At 43.6% G+C, this 18921-nt stretch overlaps 1 protein-coding gene across 5 annotated transcripts in view; it reads left to right on the forward strand.

Moving 5' to 3' along the window:
• SIPA1L1 (signal induced proliferation associated 1 like 1) overlaps positions 1-18921 on the forward strand; it is a 280267-nt gene that overhangs the window by 219264 nt on the left and 42082 nt on the right. For 3 of the 5 annotated variants that reach the window (XM_075330226.1, XM_075330227.1, XM_075330228.1), the window contains 3 exons: positions 610-1055; positions 5644-5883; positions 6299-6458. In XM_075330226.1, coding sequence (XP_075186341.1) covers positions 610-1055; positions 5644-5883; positions 6299-6458 — 846 coding nt within the window. The remainder of the gene's footprint in view (positions 1-609; positions 1056-5643; positions 5884-6298; positions 6459-18921) is intronic. The other 2 variants (XM_075330229.1, XM_075330230.1) reach the window with 2 other exon arrangements.

Below are 18921 nucleotides of genomic sequence, written 5' to 3' on the forward strand. Positions count from 1 at the left end.
ACTGTACTGGTTCATTTTTTGGACGTCGGGCTCCCGCAGGGCAGGACGCATCGCTGTGTTTGACACTGTGTGACAGGGTCCCAATGACCGCCGAGATCGTTATACAGGTGGCTACTGCGACCTGTATCGTTACTGCGTCGTTGGTAATGTCTGACTGTGTGACATCACACCAGCGACTTACCAGCGATCCTTATCAGGTCGTATCATTTTCGGGATCGCTGGTAAGTCGTTGTGTGTGACTGGGCCTTTACTGGGAATCCATCAGTAATCTCGTTCTGATGAGGAATTTGTAAACTCTTTTAGCCGTCTTTTTCTGAGCTTCTCTCAGCAAATTTATGACCATATAAAAGTTGAGCTGAACTGGAAAACACACTAAAAAATAAAACAAACGCAGCATGTGTACAAGCCCTAAAAACTAAAGATAGCTGACACAAGAGCCCCAATAAGTCCAACAGTGGCAGCACATCTTCATACAGCTACAAAACATGGAGGTCTAGAATAATTATCCCCATAGGACAAAAGGGTAGTATGTTTGCATGAATATCCTTCAGTTCTGTAAGGTTTTGGCCAATGTTTTAATGTTTCATGTGAAATTGCCTTTGTTTGCAGACGGACAGCCATTACTCCAGCCACTCAAGCACCAATACACTTTCCAGCAATGCATCCAGCGCTCACAGTGAAGAGAAGTGGTACGACAGCGGGGAACGGCTGGAATCGGAGCTGAGCAGCTACACCTACATTCAAGGAACATCCGCCGACAGCGGCATCGACACCACTTCATACGGCGCTAACCATGTCATTTCTGCCATCCCGGGGGCATCATCCACATCTCCGCGCTCCGGCCCTCCTAAAGAAAAAGTGGCGCCTCTGTGGCACAGCGTCAGCGATGTGGGGTTAATAACTGATAGGACTTGTGACAGAGACACTCATGCATTGGATGGAAAAAGGGAATCTCCCGTCACTATGGAGAATCACACTAAAGTCCCCTTATGCTCCAAGCCATTAACCAGAGAGAACAGCGCCTACAGCCTCAGCGATGCCGCTTCCCACACCAGGTAGGACCTCCGTGTTACGCCTTGTGCTTATGCTTATGTCACTCCGTGGTGTGGTCTTAGCGGTGGCGGGCTCTTTCGCTTAAAGACACAGTACGCAGAATGAGGATCGGTACACTGTCATGTTACGTTACATCTCCTTTCCACCATTCCTTTTTTTTCTCCCCCCCTAACATTAGAAAGAAAATCATTCCATTTCTCTTCCACACAAATAAGTTTACCACATTAGTCCAAACTTGGATTTCACTTTTAAAGGAGCACTAAACCTAAAATCTAGAAAAATGCTGATTTATTAAAAAAAAAAAAAAATCTCCTTCTATAATGCACCAATGTAATGTCCCAAAGGAGGTGCCAGAATTTTAGGTAATTGGACTATATATAACCGGTACAAGAATAATGATCACAGTGAAGATCAAGGTCTCTCCTGCCTGAGAAACCTGGGACCAGTAGATTGTATTCATCACCATGAATAGGAAAAGCCTTAGGTTTCGTGTCCCTTTAAACATCACCCTGTAGTAAAACACTATCACATATTCACACTGTACATAAGAATCATACGATAGTACACAGCGGTGATGAATGGGTCATCGTAGTCTAGTGATGGAGTCCGCTGGTGTCTTAAGGCACCATTGTCAGTGTCTGCTTGGTTGTCTTGTAGGCCGTTGTCGTTGGCTCAGGAGCCTTATATGTGGCTTTGTCTTTGGGTCCAATATGTTGTGAATTTTGGGTCAGTTTTCTCGTGGCAGCAATTGTCTATGCAGTATTGTCCTGTGCCCTCATGTGTCCGTGCAGCATTGTCCTGGGCCTACAGTTGTCCATGTGTTATTTGTGAAATCGGTCTGCAAACCTGAAGAATAGGCTATTGTGTATGTCCGGACAGTATTAGGAGGTTGCTCAGTTTTGCTTAGTGTTATTTTTGAGCTTTTATTTCATTGGTTGCACTGTTCTGTATGGAAAGAACTTGTTCACTAACGTACAGAAATGCAAATGTATGCCAAAAAATTCCAGTGACTAGGCTGAAGCGTCATTTGTTTTCACTCTTTGATCTAAATCACATGGTCTTCTTCTACAATCCCAAATATACAGTGCCTATATTCATTTTTGCATGGGGCCAAGCTGCAATACATGATTCAGCCGCTACAAGACGCGCTGTGCTGTGCCAGGGAAACCGTATGGGAGCCCCTTATATGAGCAAGGTAGGGGTCCCTGGAATGACCAATCTGAAACTAATGGCCTGTGCTATTGGGTTGTCCTAAAGTATTATAGCCCTGAAAAAGCCCCTTTTAAAAGGGTTGTACAGTATGATTAGGACCCCATAGAAAATTAAAACCATTGATATTCTCCTCTCGCAGGGACGCCGTTCCAGCAATGTTGGTACTGCTGTTTCTGGCGGATGTCATGTTATGTGATCACCGCAGCCAATCAGTGGGCATACAAAATACAAAGGCCCATATCTCTGGAACCGTACGACAGATTTAACAAAAAAATTGAATACTTTGTGAGCAGTGGAATAAAATAAGAGCAAAAGATGGACATTGTAAAATCCTCCCATAAATGGGTGTTTTCACGTTTAAAAGTTCTCACCTATCTAGAGCATAGTAACAAAAAGTAGACAGTTGCACTGTATAGCGCTAAGATATGTATAACAATGAATATGGGAATATAGACATGCATTACTGCTATAAAATACGTGTAAAAATTAAGATACTTAGCACATAAAAATGGCCAGTTTTGTGTCAGCCCAACAGCCAACAGGTCCCTATCAACTTATGCCTCTCTTTGGGTTAAAAAATTACAATTTATGGCCTGATGGGAACATGCTAATACAGAATTAAAATAACCTGAAGCTGAAGAGGAGGAGTGCTCAATCAGAAGGCATAACACTGTAATCTAAGAAAAAGACTGATGGCACATCCTACCTTTCTAATGTGAACAGGTGCAAAATGAAACTGTAACAAAAAGGAAAGTTGCACTCTGTAGTGCTAAGATATGTGGAACAATGAATATGGGAATATAGACATGCATTACTGCTATGGAAAATTGAGATAGTTGTCACACAAAAATTCTCGATTTGCAGATTCCTGTCCACCCATAAATTGGAAGGTTTTTTTAACCCAAAGAGAGGCATTAGTTTGATAGGGACGCAACAAAAAGAGGTCGCCTTGCCGTTGGCTGTTAGCCTGACCTAAATCTGTTCAGTTTTGTGTGCTTAGTATCTCAATTTTAACATGTTTTTCATCGCAGTAATGTATGTCTATATGGCCATATTCATTGGTCCACATATCTTAACACTACAAAGTGCAACTATCAAGAGGATAGGGGATAACTTTCCGATTGTTGGGAAACCAACCACTGTGGCCCCCACCAGTCTCAAGAATTGGGGCTCTGAAGAGCCTCGGCTGAATGCAGCAGAGGTAGATCATGCGCACTAAGGTCATGTGCGCACACAGCTTTTTTTTTTTACATGCGTTTTTACCGTGTTTTGGTGCGTTTTTGGCTGCGCTTTTGACCTCTGTGTTTTGCTGCATTTTTCCAATGCATTGCATGGGTGAAAAACGCAGGAAAGAATTGACATGTCCATATTTTTTTTAAGCTCAAAAACGCAGCTAAAAAAATAGTTGTGTGTGGACAGCAAAAATGAAAAGTCTTAGACTTTTCTGGGGAAGCAAAGTCATGCAGTTTTGAGCCCAAAAACGCACCCGAAAAAAACGCTCAGAGCTCACATAGCCTAAGGCTCCATTCAGTCTGAACGCAGCACTCTACTGATCTTCCACACTCCTATTAGAATGAATGGAGTGGCAGTGCATATGCTTCATTCAGCCAAGGCTCTTCAGATCACCAGTTCTCTGGATCATTGGGGGCCATAGTAGTAAGACTCCCAGCGATCAGAAAGTTAACCACAATTGCATAGAATGGGGGATAACTTTAAAACTTGAACACCTCTTTTAAGGTCCATGAATACTGCAAGAGTATTGTTACAAAGCGTTCCTATGAACAGGCTTACAACCACTTGATGACAAAAACGCTTGTTGACCAGATGAAATGATTTTTTTAGTTTTCACAAAACATCATCGATCTCAGCAGCACATCTTTTTGTGTAGACAAAACCTGCTCTGCCGAGAAAATGACAGCCTATTCGCACTGAACAATTTATTACAGATTTTCTATTGCACTTTGTTAAGCTATGTCTGCCTGCGTATTAAACGACTGCCAATCAGTTAACATTTCCCAATCGACAGTCATTTAACACAATCGGGGAAAGTGAGCCCACTTTTAGACCTTTTCCTTTGGGCTGATTTCATACTGCGTTATTACCTACATTCAATTGTCCCGTTGGGGCTTCCGTCCGAACCTCGGGAGTATACGCTTTTTGGAGGCGTACACCCAGACGTAGTAGACTACATCTGGGTATCCGCCTGCACGAAGTGTATATGCCTGAAAATGGTGCAAGGCCTGGCACACAATGACTGCGTCTGCACTATTACAGTCAATGGCCCTGTCGGCGCATGCGTTTGAAACCCGTTTGCGGAGGGGTTCGGACAGAGGCCCTGACTGGACTAGTGAACGTAGGTAATTAAACGGTATGAAAGGAGCCTTACCCCTTACTAAAGATACAAATCAGTGTTGCATATGAAAATATTTCTATTTTGGTGTTTAGGGTAAAAAACAGAAAATAAACTGTTTTGGCTCCTTTCACATATGCATTGGTGGATCTACAGATTCCACCAAATTGATGCATATTGCGCCATTTTCTAGAGTATAATGGCACCACAAAGACGGAAAGCAAATGAAACCAATTATAGCCAGTGGGGTCCATCAAGCGCAATTGGGTTCAATCATGTGGAGGTCCCAGCACTAGGCATAATCTAGTGGATGTGAATGAAGCCTAAAATTAAGCAATTATTTGTGTAGAAAGCATTTTGGGCTTTGGGCTTTGAGGCGGAAAGAATATAGGCAAGGCCCAGAGCTTGAGCTAGATTTGTGCTAACTGTTGAAGACCCAGTTATCCACAAAAAAGAGCAAGTTGAATCCTCCCTCCGTTCCTGACCGCCCCACTTTTCTGACGTTTGGCCGCGAGCATACATTTGCATTTTTTTGCCTTTATTTGTAAATAACGGTTCTTGTTCAGCATTTGGAATATTTTTGGTTTGACCATATTTAAAAGCCGCGTACACAATGGACTGGTCAGAGTCCACGTTGGTCTGTTACATGTGATAACGAGTATCATTTGGTAATTTTGTACGTATTTTTTAGTAGATTAGATTTTTCCAACAACTAGCAAATTTTTATTAAAAATGTTCCCAATATTTAATCCAAACATTTCTACCCTAAAGCAGAAATTAATATTTAATATCCAAAACACTACATTTTTCCCCAAATCAGGCTGAAGTTAAATTTGGCAAAACCAAAACGATCAGTCCCTTGCTGTGGGGCATATTTCTTTTTGTTTCAGTTATGGACCAGATCCTCTCACATACATTTACTAAAATGCGTGGCAAACCATGGTTCCAATCCTGGATATCGTCTAGATTATTTACAAAGTGGGTGAAAATCCAAGAATTAAGATTAGCTTTTTCTCATTCTCCCCCAGCACCTTGAGCTCTCGGCACTCGGCAAGTCCCGTTGTTTTCACTAGTGCCAGAAGTTCACCCAAAGAAGAGTCTCATTCTGCCACTTCCCCACAGCTCGCACCTTCTTTCTCCTCTTCCTCCTCCTCCCCTTCTGGTCCTAGGACTTTCTACCCTCGCCAAGGTGCTACCAGCAAGTACCTGATTGGATGGAAAAAACCTGAAGGGACTATAAACTCTGTGGGCTTTATGGATTCAAGAAAGTAAGAGCCCTTTATGTTCTGCTCGTACATATTGGCATATAATGTTCTAATCGCTTGGAGCGTGTTCTGAGGTTGTATAAAATGCAATGTCCGGCATTGGAGAATACGCTAGTGCTTTTCTTGCGACTTATTAGGGATTTCTTTTTTCTGCATGTTTGTAGCCTTGCGTAATAACAACTAAAGCTCACACGGCGCTCTACACACATGACATAAGACAAATCAGGTTTCTTCCTAACAGGTATCCATGCATGATTTTGTGGTGGTCATTACAAAACATAGATGTCATTCTCCTTTCCCTGCTTTCCTCCATATCTTTCCTCATTCCTTGCGATAAATAATTCAATATTCAACCATAAGCCAGTCTTTAATTTTTAAAGACCTCTTCCTGAACTGTTTCTGTTTCCTTCAATGAAAGAAGACATCAGATTGATTGTGTGGAGATGCCACCCACAAGGCTACGTGCATCAATACGGGATCTACAGGCGTCTCCAAAGAGGGTTTCCACAGTCCACGAGGAACTTAAAAAGCTTATCGACATGGAAGGGCCACCTACTCGATCAGAGAAGCCTTTAAAGGTACGTTTAATGTATGCAAAGACTACATCGATGCTGCACGATAACTGGTGTTCTTTGGGTAGATGGTTCGATAGGGAGTCTAAGGTGTCAAGTGTCAATGGAAACATTACCAAATATTTACTTCCTTCAAATTTCTTGCACATAGACTGCATAGTAATTCCTGTTAATGCTCAGGTTAGCCAATAAGACTAAGCGCACTAGAGATGGCTTCTTCTCACAGACACTGGACACATTATATTGACCTTCTCTGAAGGGAATGAAAGGGGTCATCAGAGAATTAGGATTGGGATTAAAAGCAGTTTTATTTAGCCAAACACTGGAGTGAATCATACAGCCCTTCCTTTATGCACACTTTTTATTGCTTCTTAAAACTAACATAATCTTACATGGGAACCCTGGTTTAACTACTTACAGACTGCCCTTAGACTATAAACTACTTTTCTAGGAGCGGAGAGACAGTTGTCAGACACAGCCAGGTTCTCCATAGAGAAGGCAGAGATGGTTTATTACCATCTCTGCTTTTCCGATCCTTGTATACACAGCACTTAACAGTATAGGAAGCACTGACATCGCTTGCTCTCAAAGACCTATTGATCATGTGATCACACGTTGGGTAGGGAAGCGAGCAGAAACTGCTGGGTTTTAAGAAACGGTGAGCTCGACTATGCGGATAGGTTGAATATTCCTCATAGCATGGTTTCTTGAGACCAGCCCCAATTACAGGGAAAATCGGATGTAAAAAAATGTAATATTGAAATGCCCCCCCCCCCCCAAAGGTCTTTTATGACCTTTATGGTGAACAGACAGACAAGGTGTGAAATAACAGTTGCACATGGTAAAGTAAGTGATACATGGCTGGATCAGGGTCTCTGACTCTACATTATATTGCTGTCAGATTAGGTAGCAAAAATCTGGTGGGTCCCTTTAATCCCTCAATGCACTGGGACATACAATCTTGGCCAAATGTGTTGGCACCCTTAAAATTGTTCCAGAAAATGAAGTATTTTTCACCGAAAATTACTGCAATTACACATTTTGTTCTACACATTTATTTCCTTTGTGTATATTGGAACAATACAAAAAAATAGAATAAAGGCAAATTGGACATAATTTCACATAAAAACCCCAAAATGGGCCTGACTAACTGGCACCTTTCCAAAATTGTGGGTAACCAACTTTGTTTCAAGCATGTGAAGCTCACTCAAACTCACCTGTGGCAAGTAACCGGTATGGGCAATATGAAAACACCTGAAACCAGATAAGAAGTGGAGAAGGTGACTCAATCTTTGCCTTGTGTGTCTGTGTGTGCCACATTAACCATGGAGAACAGAAAGAGGTTAGAATTGTGTGAGGACTTGAGAAACAAAATTGTTAAAAAATAGCAATAATCTCTGAGTTACAATAGAGATGAGCGAACCTGAGGTTTGATTTTTTTCGAACCGAACACTAACTTACAAAATCAAGGTTCGGGGTTTGGATGCTTTACGTGTGAACTTCATTTGCACGAGCAACGCTGTGCTCAGATATGCTTTGTGCGCAGCCCTCTGCGAGCTGCTTGCAGTGTTTGAACGGTGCACACTGGGGGTAACAACAACGTGATCACATGTAGTGTGCAACTCAAGAAATTGTTTGAAAAAGCCCGCCCACCCTCCTCCGGAAGTGATCTGCTTATGCCTGGCTGTATGTAGGCGTAGGCTCAAACTGCCAATCAGTTACTCGCTCCGGGGTTCGGGTCAAGCTCGGGCCAGTGGAGGCTCGGCTCCTTGGCTGCCGGTGAACCGAACCTCCACGGAACCGCTTCTCTCTAGTTACAAGTTTCTCTCCAGATATCTTGATATTTATTTTTCCACGGTGCACAACATAATCAAGAAGCTTACACTGTAACTAATCTCCCTGGATGTGGATGGCAGAGAAAAATTGATGAAGGGTTGCAATGTAGGATAGTCTGTATAGTGGATAAGCAGCCTCAAGTTCCAAAGAAATTCAAGCTGTCCTGCAGGCTCAGGGGGCTTCAGTGTCAGTGCGAACGATCAGCCAACATTTGAATGAAATGAAACCAGTAGGACCTCAATGCTGACACAAGTGATATATAAAAAAAGCTACACTGCAGTTTGCCAAAATTTACATGAGTAAGCCAAAATCCTTCTGGGTATTGCGTCTTGTGGACAGATGAGACCAAGACAGAGCTTTTTAGTAAAGCACATCATTCTACTGTTTACTGAAAACAAAATGAGGCCTACAAAGAAAAGAACACAATACCTAGAGTGAGATATGCTGGAGGTTTAACCCCTTAACAACCGCGGTCAGTAAAATTACGTCATAGCGGTCATAGTGTTAATCTCCCCTGGCTGCTGCCGGGAGCGATCGGTGCACATCTCAGCTAATTTCTACAGCTGACATGTGTGCCTGCTAGGCACGAGCGGAATCGCTATCCGCCCGTGCCTTTTAACCTCTTAACACTAGAAGTCCCAGGAATTTCGATCTCCATAGGGTTCCAATGGTAGAAATGTTACATGACCCCTCTCTGGGACTTCTAGTGTTAAATGGCGCTGTCAATATGTGATCGCTGGTAAGTGTCACACATAACGAGATCGCTAACGGGATCGCTACTGCGTCACCAAAACGGTGACTCACCTGCGATCTCGCTAGCGATCTCGTTATGTGTGACAGTACCTTTAGATTTGGTCCAGCTCATTTTTGGTGTTTTGTGTGTAATTATGTCCAATTTGACTTTTTCCTGTTTTTATTGTTTTGTTTTGTTTCTTTTTGCTCCAATACACACAAGGGAAATAAACGTGTATAACAAAACGTGTAAATGCAATCAATTTCTGGGAGAAGTGTTTTATTTTCTGGAACAATTTCAATGGTGCCACCACTTTCGGCCATAACTGTGTAGTGACTTCAGAGGGCTCGGAGGCAGAGCTGTCTTTAAATGCATCTGATGCTGGCTATAATACATAGCCATCATCTGTCAGCAACGGCCAGAGCTGAGCTCTGGTCTCTGCTGATAACCATTTTATGTCCAAATGGAATTTCTCTTCATTGCTTGCGCAGACCGCTTCCATCGGCCCCCGTGACCGCAGGGCTCTGATCGCTTACCGTGAAAGCCAATTGCTTGCTTAAGGCCTCCCTTGCTGCGATCTTGGTGGTCTTTGGCCACATGCTACGCTACATAGGAGACTGAGATTTTCACTATATACACAATACTGTGATATTACATATAGTCTTATTATCTATATATATAATTGCCTTATTCTGTCTGTCTTGCTCCAAAATGACATAATTACAGTGACAACCGTCGCCACACCGCATGCGCTAAAGAGCCTGCGACCAACGGCTCAGCTAACTGAACAACCCGAACTACGGGCCGACAGGACGACGCCCGACACTTTTCCCCGCACCCCCACGGAGCCCCGATTCCCCAGTGAGTGCTGCACCCCCGAGAGCCCACACCGGCAACCCAGCCGACACATACCCACTGCTACCCATCCAGTCCATTCATTACCTTATTATTCAATCTGCTAACCTACATACACATTCTAGACTACCCAATACGTTACAATCGGGCCACCTTCTAGTATAGTATAAGCGATTGGGCAATCACAAGTTCAAGCCCTTTAAGGGGGCTAAAAAATAAAGTAAAAAAAACATGTTTAAAAATTAGAATCTCTTATCTTTTCCTTATTAAAACTGAATTTAAAAAATGAATAAAAAAATGTATTTGGTGTTGTTGCATCTGTAAAAGGATGGGCTATCAAAATATAAAATTAATTAATCCACATAGTAAAAACCATAAAAAGAAAAAAGTCAAAATGGTCGAATTGCATTTTTCGTCCATCACTGCTCCCTAATAAAATGCAGAAAAAGTTATCAAAACGTATGTACCCCAAATTAATATCAATGAAAACATCAGGTACCACGAGAGAACAAAAAAAGCAAGCGCCTCACACACCTCAATCAATCTAAAATTTTTACAGGCTTCAAACAATAGTGACACAAACCAAAATTGTTTTTTTTTTTTTTATATATATATATATATATATATATATATATATATATATATAATATAATATATATATTTTTACAAAGTTTTCAATTTTTGTTCCCCCCCCCCCATCTGTAGACGTTTAGTATCACCTTCTCATACTGAGCTGGAGAAACAGGTTTCAGAGTGATTTTTACCACAAAGTGAACTCCACAAAAACCATAATGAAATTGCATTTTGTTTTAATCATTTCATCCCACTTGTATTTTTTTCTCCTTTTTCCAGTACATTACATGTTAAACTGAATTTTCTAGTTCAAAACTACAATTCGTCCATCAAAAAAATACTCTGAGGCTAGTTTCACACTTGCGTTCAGCGCATTCCGTCACTATTGCGAATAGCGCAGTCCGTTAACGCACTGCACTATTCTCCATAGACTTGTATGGACGACGCACTGTAACACAAGTGTCTGTGTTGCATCCGCTGGACGACGCAGCGTCGTTATTTTGACGCTGCGTCGGGCGGATGGCACGCAGCATGTAACGTTTTTCTGCGCTTGGCGGAGTGTAAAAAAAACGCAACCTGCAGGAATCCGTTAGGCGTCCGTTGTTTTTATAATGGACGCCTATGGTGGCGGATTCCGTTAGAATGCGTCATTTGACGGATTCCGTTAACGCAGCTGTCTTTACACAACTGCGCATGCTCAGATGTGTAAAGACAAGGAAAAAAAACTACAACGGATTGCGTTATTTTGTACGATCTGTAGCATGCGTTGTGCCACTATATGCATTGCATCCGTTGCATGCGTCACACAACGCAATGCTATGGATCCCGTCCAACGCAAGTGTGAAACTAGCCTGATTTAGTTATGTCAACGGAAAAATAAAAATGTTATGGTTCTTGAAAGAAGGAGAGGAAAAAGCGCACAAATGAAAAACAACCCTGTCCTTATGGAGTCGATTAAAGATTAAAGGGGTTATCCGGCTTACTTTGCTTTTTTTATTATTTTCACTATTGGGCTACATTGGGGCAGGTAAGTAGATAGTGACCACTTACCTGCTCTGCTGTCAGCCCCTCTCCCCCGGCTCAGAGGGGTCATGTGACCGCTCCTGCTGTGATTTTGCTACTTCCGGTCATTTCATGTCAACATGGGCAGGACCATGTTGACATGCAAATCTGCCACTGCATGTTGCCGCCCTGCTGGGCGGGTACAGTGCGATGAGCCCCGCCCCCCTCCCTGTGCGCTGCTATCTCTGCACTGTATGTGCTGGACAAACACAGGGTTGCCCTCTCTGTCTAGGACACCGTAGCGCTGTTTGCGCAACAGTGTCCTCAGCTCATTATGTTGTATGGTGCCCGGGCAACTGTGACCCCTCCCTCCCCCGTGCGCTGTCTCTGTGATGAATGCAGCCTCCCCGTGCTCCTCGCTTCTGAATACAGTCATAAGCAGGGATGTCACCTGACACCAGCGAACAGCAGCACTGAGCTCTGTATAGGACACTGCAATCATCACAGCACGGAGAAGAGACAGCATGCTGCATGGGTGAGAAGGGAGAGCGAGCAGGGGGGGAGGGGGCAGAGAAGAGCGTACACGGCTGACAGAGTGGGGGAGCAGGGAAGAGAGTTCATGGGTGACACAGCAGGGGGGCAAAGACGAGACTTCATGGGGGTGAGAGACAGGGGAGTGCTGGGGGGCAGAGGAGAGAAGAGCGTGCATGAAGGGGATTATGTATAATATATTATATAACTAGGTGTGTGTGTGTGTGTGTGTGTGTGTGTGTGTGTGTGTGTGTGTGTGTGTGTGTGTCCTATAGACACACATTAGGGGCTATATATAATTTTCATTACATAGTACTCATTTATCTATCAGGTGCTGTGGCAGAGAATACTGACAGGGAATGTGTTGGCAGAGGGCGGGGCAGGACACTGAGGCCGGGGGCGGTGCCAGCTGTGACTGTGGGTTTGGCAGTCAAACTTGTCATGTTAGGTTGTGCTGAATGTAAACAAAGAGCTGCAGAGAATAAAGTGAAAAATCAAGAGAAACAAAAGTTAGAAAACAAAAAAAAATAATGTAGGGGGTGTTATATATGACAATACAGCACAGATTGACTTCTTTTTTTTTTTTTGGAGTTTATGTCGGACAACTCCTTTAAGCCAGAATTTATTTTTAAAGATTTACACCTCATTCAGACTTATTTTTTTTTTATTGTGCATAAAAAAAATGCATTTGAAACATTTTTGGTTTGTGTCCGCTTTTATTTTATTTTTACTGACCTGAGTGACTTACACTAACAAGCAAAAGGGTAACGATGCTTTGCACTTTTGACTTTCAGCCTCCATATCTCACCATCCACTACAGCTTTGAGCGTGACACGTCCTTCATTGTATACACAATCATCTTGGTTATCTCATACATAAATTTGACTTGCGACTACTTAGCATATTAGTTATGCAGATTCTGCATTGTTACTGTTTTGCTCTTGAAAAATCTAAATTTAAATTTTTATTATTTTGTTAGTATTTTGTAAATCCAGCTTTCACTTTCAACACTGCCTGAATCCTTCTAGGCATGCTCTCCATCAGATTCAAGCATGTCACTACGGAAATCTGATTCCAGGTTTCTTCTACACGTTCCCAATGTTGGTGTATACTGGTCGGCTCACTCTGGCATGTATACAGCTTTTTCTTCAACTCTACCCACAAATGTTGGATTGGGTTGAGGTCTGGGCACCGTGGGGGATAATCCAGCACCTCTACTTCATTGTCATTGAACTATTTCTTCACCAATCTTGACTTACACTTCAAGTCATTCTCCGTAAGAACACTGTTGTCATTTTCATACCCATAGTAACAGAGTGTCCGAAGTATCTTGTCTTGTAGGATGCTCATATATAGGTCAGCATTGAGACCACCATCGATCCTGGTCAAGTATCCAACGATTTTGCAGTGAAACAACAAAAATTTGCATAACTAATCATATGCCAGATAGTTACAAGTCAAATTTATGTATGAGCTCGTCAGAGATTATTTTCTATAAAATGAAGGTGGTCTCACACACCCAAGGTGTAGTGGATGGTGAGATATGGAGCCTGAAAGTCAAAAGCCCAAAACATTGTTACCCTTTTGTTTATCAGAGCTGCAAAGCAATTCAAAAACTGAATCTTTTTAGACAAGTTCCTATTGTTTCAGGAAACAACACGTGTACATAGCCACAATTGTCAGACAGATCCTGACCCTATTTTTTGTATTGAAGCATTTAATGAGTGTGTGCAAAGGTCATTGTGAAGGGAGGGAAAGCAGGATCAGCTGTGACATCACCTATTATGATTGTGAATCTGGAATGGGAGGTGTTTCCTGTCATTGTAATAGTCTCTGCTGATAAGTAGCCTCCTGAAAACTGTTCCTGAAATGACAGGAAGTAAGAGTCTAAAAAGTTCTAGTGGCTATTGTGAATATTGCAAGGTTCTAGATTTTGTGATATAAAAGACATATATTTTTAACAGGGGTTTTTTTCAGTGTAAAACAAAAACCAGATTTAACCAATAAGCCTTTTCTGATGATAGCTTCTCCTTATGGACATAGAGGCTCAAGGTTGGGAAATAACCATTATATTTTATTACCAAACAGCCATTAAAGGCTCTTGTTTTTCTTTAATAAAAAAAAATAAATAAAAAATAAATTTAATTTTTTCACATTTCAGTGAATTTCAGTATCCAGTCCGGGTCTGAAACCACAACAGATTTTCAGTTTTTGTAATCACACTAAGTGCACAAGGCACTGTACAAGAAATAATCCCCCATGGAGCGCTGAGCACTTTAAAAAAGGTTTATCCAGGGCACACAGTTTCCATGACAACAGTGCACTATATTCTCTCTTTTTAAAGCCCAAAAAAATGTGTTGGAATATAGCAGGTTTTATCAGGATGTCAGTGTTTATTCCCCATACTGAGCTGACACTTTTTTGCTTGGCATTACAAAAGTGTCTAAACATGGTGCTATCGTTACAGTATAGCTTGGGCTTCATTTTGCCACGGCCTTCTTTGCGGCTTGCTCTCTGTCTCTCCATCTAATTCTTATGACACAATTCTCCGAAGATGGCCCGTTGGGTACTTCCTTGTCATGTTTCATTTTAGCATTTCATGCTGAAGGATTTCCTAAACATGTCTAGCAGTAAACAGAATGTAACGTGTGACTGAGCAAACACGAAACATTCCGGAGATGATCTGTAAATTAAAGCCACTTTCCAGGCTCCCTCATACTAAAGCCCTGTTAACTCATTAGATTTGTGCCAATTACCGGATAATCTTTTTCTTACTGGTAGTTTAGTAGTCTGTAATGTAAAATCATTATATCCTTGGTGTAATGGAAAGCAAGTCTCGGTGCACTGCACTACTGGGGGAGCCTGCGATGGGCTTGTGTTTGTACAGAGTAGCCAATCTCAACATGTAGAGTCACAACAAGGAGAAACAATGATAAAAAAGAAGAGTTTCAAAATACCTTAAGGCCTGCATACACATTAGATGGCTGTCCATATTGGGCGACAGTAACCCTATGGGTGCCGACCGACTGATCATCAGGGGAGTTGTCAATCGCGTATATCTGATTTCAGACTGCCGATCCCGTTGCTCTCTCGGAGATAAGCTGACATGGCGGCTATCTCTTAGCGAAAACAGGAACAGTCAACAAAACAAGCTCTGCTGTGTATGAGAGAGCTGGCTGAGATGGCTGTCAGCCGAACAGTGGGTTTAAGCATCGTTCGGCCGACAGCCATCTAACGTGTATGGCCTGGCCGACATCTATGTATCACGTGCGACCTGGCCGACAGCCATCCAACGCGTATGGCCTGGCCGACATCTATGTATCACGTGCGACCTGGCCGACAGCCATCTAACATTTCTGGCCTGGCCAACCTCTATGTATCACGTGCGACCTGGCCGATAGCCATCTAACGCGCATGGCCCGGCTGACATCTATGTATCACATGCAGCCCAGCGGCGGACAGCCGCCTAACGTGTGCAGTCCCGCGGATAGCCGCCTAACGTGTGCGGCCCGCTTTAGACTCTGTGGTCGCTCTAGCTCAGCAGGTGTAGACCTGATAAAAGGGAGCATGGTGTAATGTAATATTTGTCATCTATTTAGTAGTGTTAATTACATTATAAGTTATTTCCAAGAAATCAATAGTCAAGGTTACTGTGTAAAGTTCTGTTTTATATGCCAGGAAAACATGTATTTTTTCCCAGTAATCAGAATACTGGAAACCATGGTGGTTTATCCATTAATCTGTATATAATATATTCTGCACAGCTCATTAATGTTTAATAAATTTGAAGATGCAAGGCTAATGGATTCACACATAATGGATTAATAACTAATATAGTTTACTGAAATTATGATGGAAAAAAAGGCATGAAAGAGGATCTAAAAAAAATTTTTAAGATTTACAAAAGATGCAGTGTATCAAAAGATATTAGCAGCTAAATATCAAAAGATGTAAATGATATCTTTTCAAACACTGTACAATAACGTACTAAACAATGACAATAAACTTATGTTATAATCGGCCCCTATATCCGGGGGCGAAAGCAGAGACTATAGCAGACGTTCCTACTACCTTTATAGCAGTTTAAAGGGAACCTGTCAGCAGAAATTTCGCCCAAAACCTAAAAGATTCCCCCTCTGCAGCTCCTGGGCTGCATTCTAGAAAGGTCCCTGTTATTATTGTGCCCCATGTGAGACCAAAATAAAGACTTTATAAAGTGGTACCTTTTTGTATTCAGATACTGTAAATGTGACACGGGGGCGGGCTCTCTGCCGTCCGTTATTCTGCCTCCTGGTCCTGTATGCCGCCCCCATCGCTCCTTTCCATAGCTGATGCACCGCCCACTGCTCCAGCCATCCCCGCGCATGCCCAGTGCCAGTCTCACGGGACTGAGCAGTGTGACCGCTGGTGACGTGTGCGCAGGCAAGTGATTATGGGCGGGGCTGTGATTGTTATCAGCAAGTACCCGCCCATAATCTCGTGAGCGCGTAAACCTCACCAGCGGTCACACTGTGCTCAGGGTAGTGCTAGACTGTATGGGCTGCTTCCAGGGATGACGTCCCTTTTGTCACGTGATAGGGGCGTGTTCAAAATACTATCACGTGACAAAAGGGACGTCATCCCTGGAAGCAGCCCATACAGTCTAGCACTACCCTGAGCACAGTGTGACCGCTGGTGAGGTTTACGCGCTCACGAGATTATGGGCGGGTACTTGCTGATAACAATCACAGCCCCGCCCATAATCACTTGCCTGCGCACACGTCACCAGCGGTCACACTGCTCAGTCCCGTGAGACTGGCACTAGGCATGCGCGGGGATGGCTGGAGCAGTGGGCGGTGCATCAGCTATGGAAAGGAGCGATGGGGGCGGCATACAGGACCAGGAGGCAGAATAACGGACGCCAGAGAGCCCGCCCCCGTGTCACATTTACATTATCTGAATACCAAAAGGTACCACTTTATAAAGCCTTTATTTTGGTCTCACATGGGGCACAATAATAACAGGGACCTTTCTAGAACGCTGCAGAGGGGGAATCTTTTTTTTTTTTTTTTTTTTAAATTCTTTATTTAACAATAAACATGGAATCGAACCAATCTGAATCAATTGCGATACATTTCACAACCATTGCATGGCAGTGTATAACAGAATAGCTGTGACACATGAAAATTTTCAACAATAAGACCTCTCCATGTTTACCAAAGGTTTTATATAACGGGAATACCAGGTTAAATTAAGAAAGAGAGAAAAAAGAAGCGGGTAAGACAAGAAAGGTTTAGCGAGAAACGGGAGGGAGGGGGGGTACATAGGGGGATAGAGGGAGGGAAGGGAAAAACACTGGGACACGAACAAACACATAGCAGGGATCCACCCTCTCAGAGCAACTCCTTCCCACGGCATCCACGGGCCCCCCCTTCAATCTGGGGGAATCCATGTGCCGTATTCGTTAGAGTATTTAAACTCGATCCAGGGGAACCAAGTCTTGTAAAAAGCCTCATGTCTATCGTGGATAGACGCTGTCAGGTCCTCCATGTACAGCAGTTCGTTCACCCTATTTGCCCACAACGATAATGTCGGCGGGGAAGGGGATCTCCACCTCAGAGGAATGCACGTCCTAGCGGCCATCACCAGGAAGCTTAACAGAGACCCTTTGTACGCACGGACAGAGGACTCTGATAGTTGGAGCAGGAAAAGTTCCGGGCCCAGGGTCTGCGTGTGTCCAGTCACATGCCTGATCACTCCCCGTACCCCCTCCCAAAACTGCTGTAGCACCGGGCATTCCCAGAAAATGTGTAGGAAGTCTCCCTCCCCTGTGCCACATCTCCAGCACCCCGGGTCCACTGTTGGGAACATCCTGTGTAGTTTTGTTGGGACCCTATACCACCGGGAAATGCATTTATAGTTTGCTTCTTGGAGTTTTGAACTGATGGATGCTTTGTGAGCAAGGGACAGAACCTTGTTTCTCTGCGTGGCCGAAAGTGTAAGGCCCAGGTCCGACTCCCACTGCAGGAGGAACCTAGGAGGTGGCAGATCCGAGGAGTTGTCTAGCACGGAGTGTGAGATGGACAGTGAGTGTCTAAGGGTCCCCCCCTCCATGCATAGCTTCTCGAATTCCGTAAGGGGTCTATCAAACTGACTGTAGTCTGGTAGAGAGCACAGAAAATGTCGAAGCTGCATAGAACGCCACAAGCCCAACGGTCCGGGAACCCGGAAATTCCGGAGTTCCTCAGTCGTTGGCCAGTGCCCCCCAACCCCAATTTGGTAAGCTCGAAATCTATTTCGGGAGATCCATAGGCGAAACACCGGGTCAGAAAGACCCGGGGAGAAATCTGGATTGCCAACGATCAGGGAGAGGGGGGAGGGTAAAGGGATCAGGGATCTCCGGACCACCTCCCGAGAACAACAGGATAGCGTGGCGCCAATCGTGGGGTGAGTCCTAAGTCCTGTACTAGGTGGGGAATTCACCCATGGGAGCGCCGCTAGTGGAATATCCGTGAAGCTCTGCTCCACCGACACCCAGGGTTTGGCCTTGGAGTGTCTACACCAGTCCACCACTCTGGCTAAATGAGTGGCTACATAGTATGCCTTGAGATCCGGGAGGCCCAGCCCACCCCGGGTTCTAGGTCTGCACAACAACGACCGTGCCAACCTCGCCGGCTTGTTTGCCCACAGAAACTTCGTTTGCATAGAAGAGCCTTCTCTAAAGAAGGGCTTGGGTATCCCGATTGGCAAGGTCTGAAGGAGGTACAGCAATCTTGGGAAGATATTCATCTTGAGAATCGCTGACCGTCCAAACCATGTGAACGTGCCTCTTGACCAGGTTTTACAATCTTCTTTTATTTTTTGGAGGAGAGGGGTAAAGTTCAACTTGAATAAGGAGGTCACATCTGCTGACAATTTGAGTCCCAGGTATCGCAGGTACTGTGGGGCCCATTGAAAGTC

The sequence above is a fragment of the Anomaloglossus baeobatrachus genome, chromosome 12 (assembly GCF_048569485.1).
Source record: "Anomaloglossus baeobatrachus isolate aAnoBae1 chromosome 12, aAnoBae1.hap1, whole genome shotgun sequence".
Lineage (NCBI taxonomy): Eukaryota > Metazoa > Chordata > Amphibia > Anura > Aromobatidae > Anomaloglossus > Anomaloglossus baeobatrachus.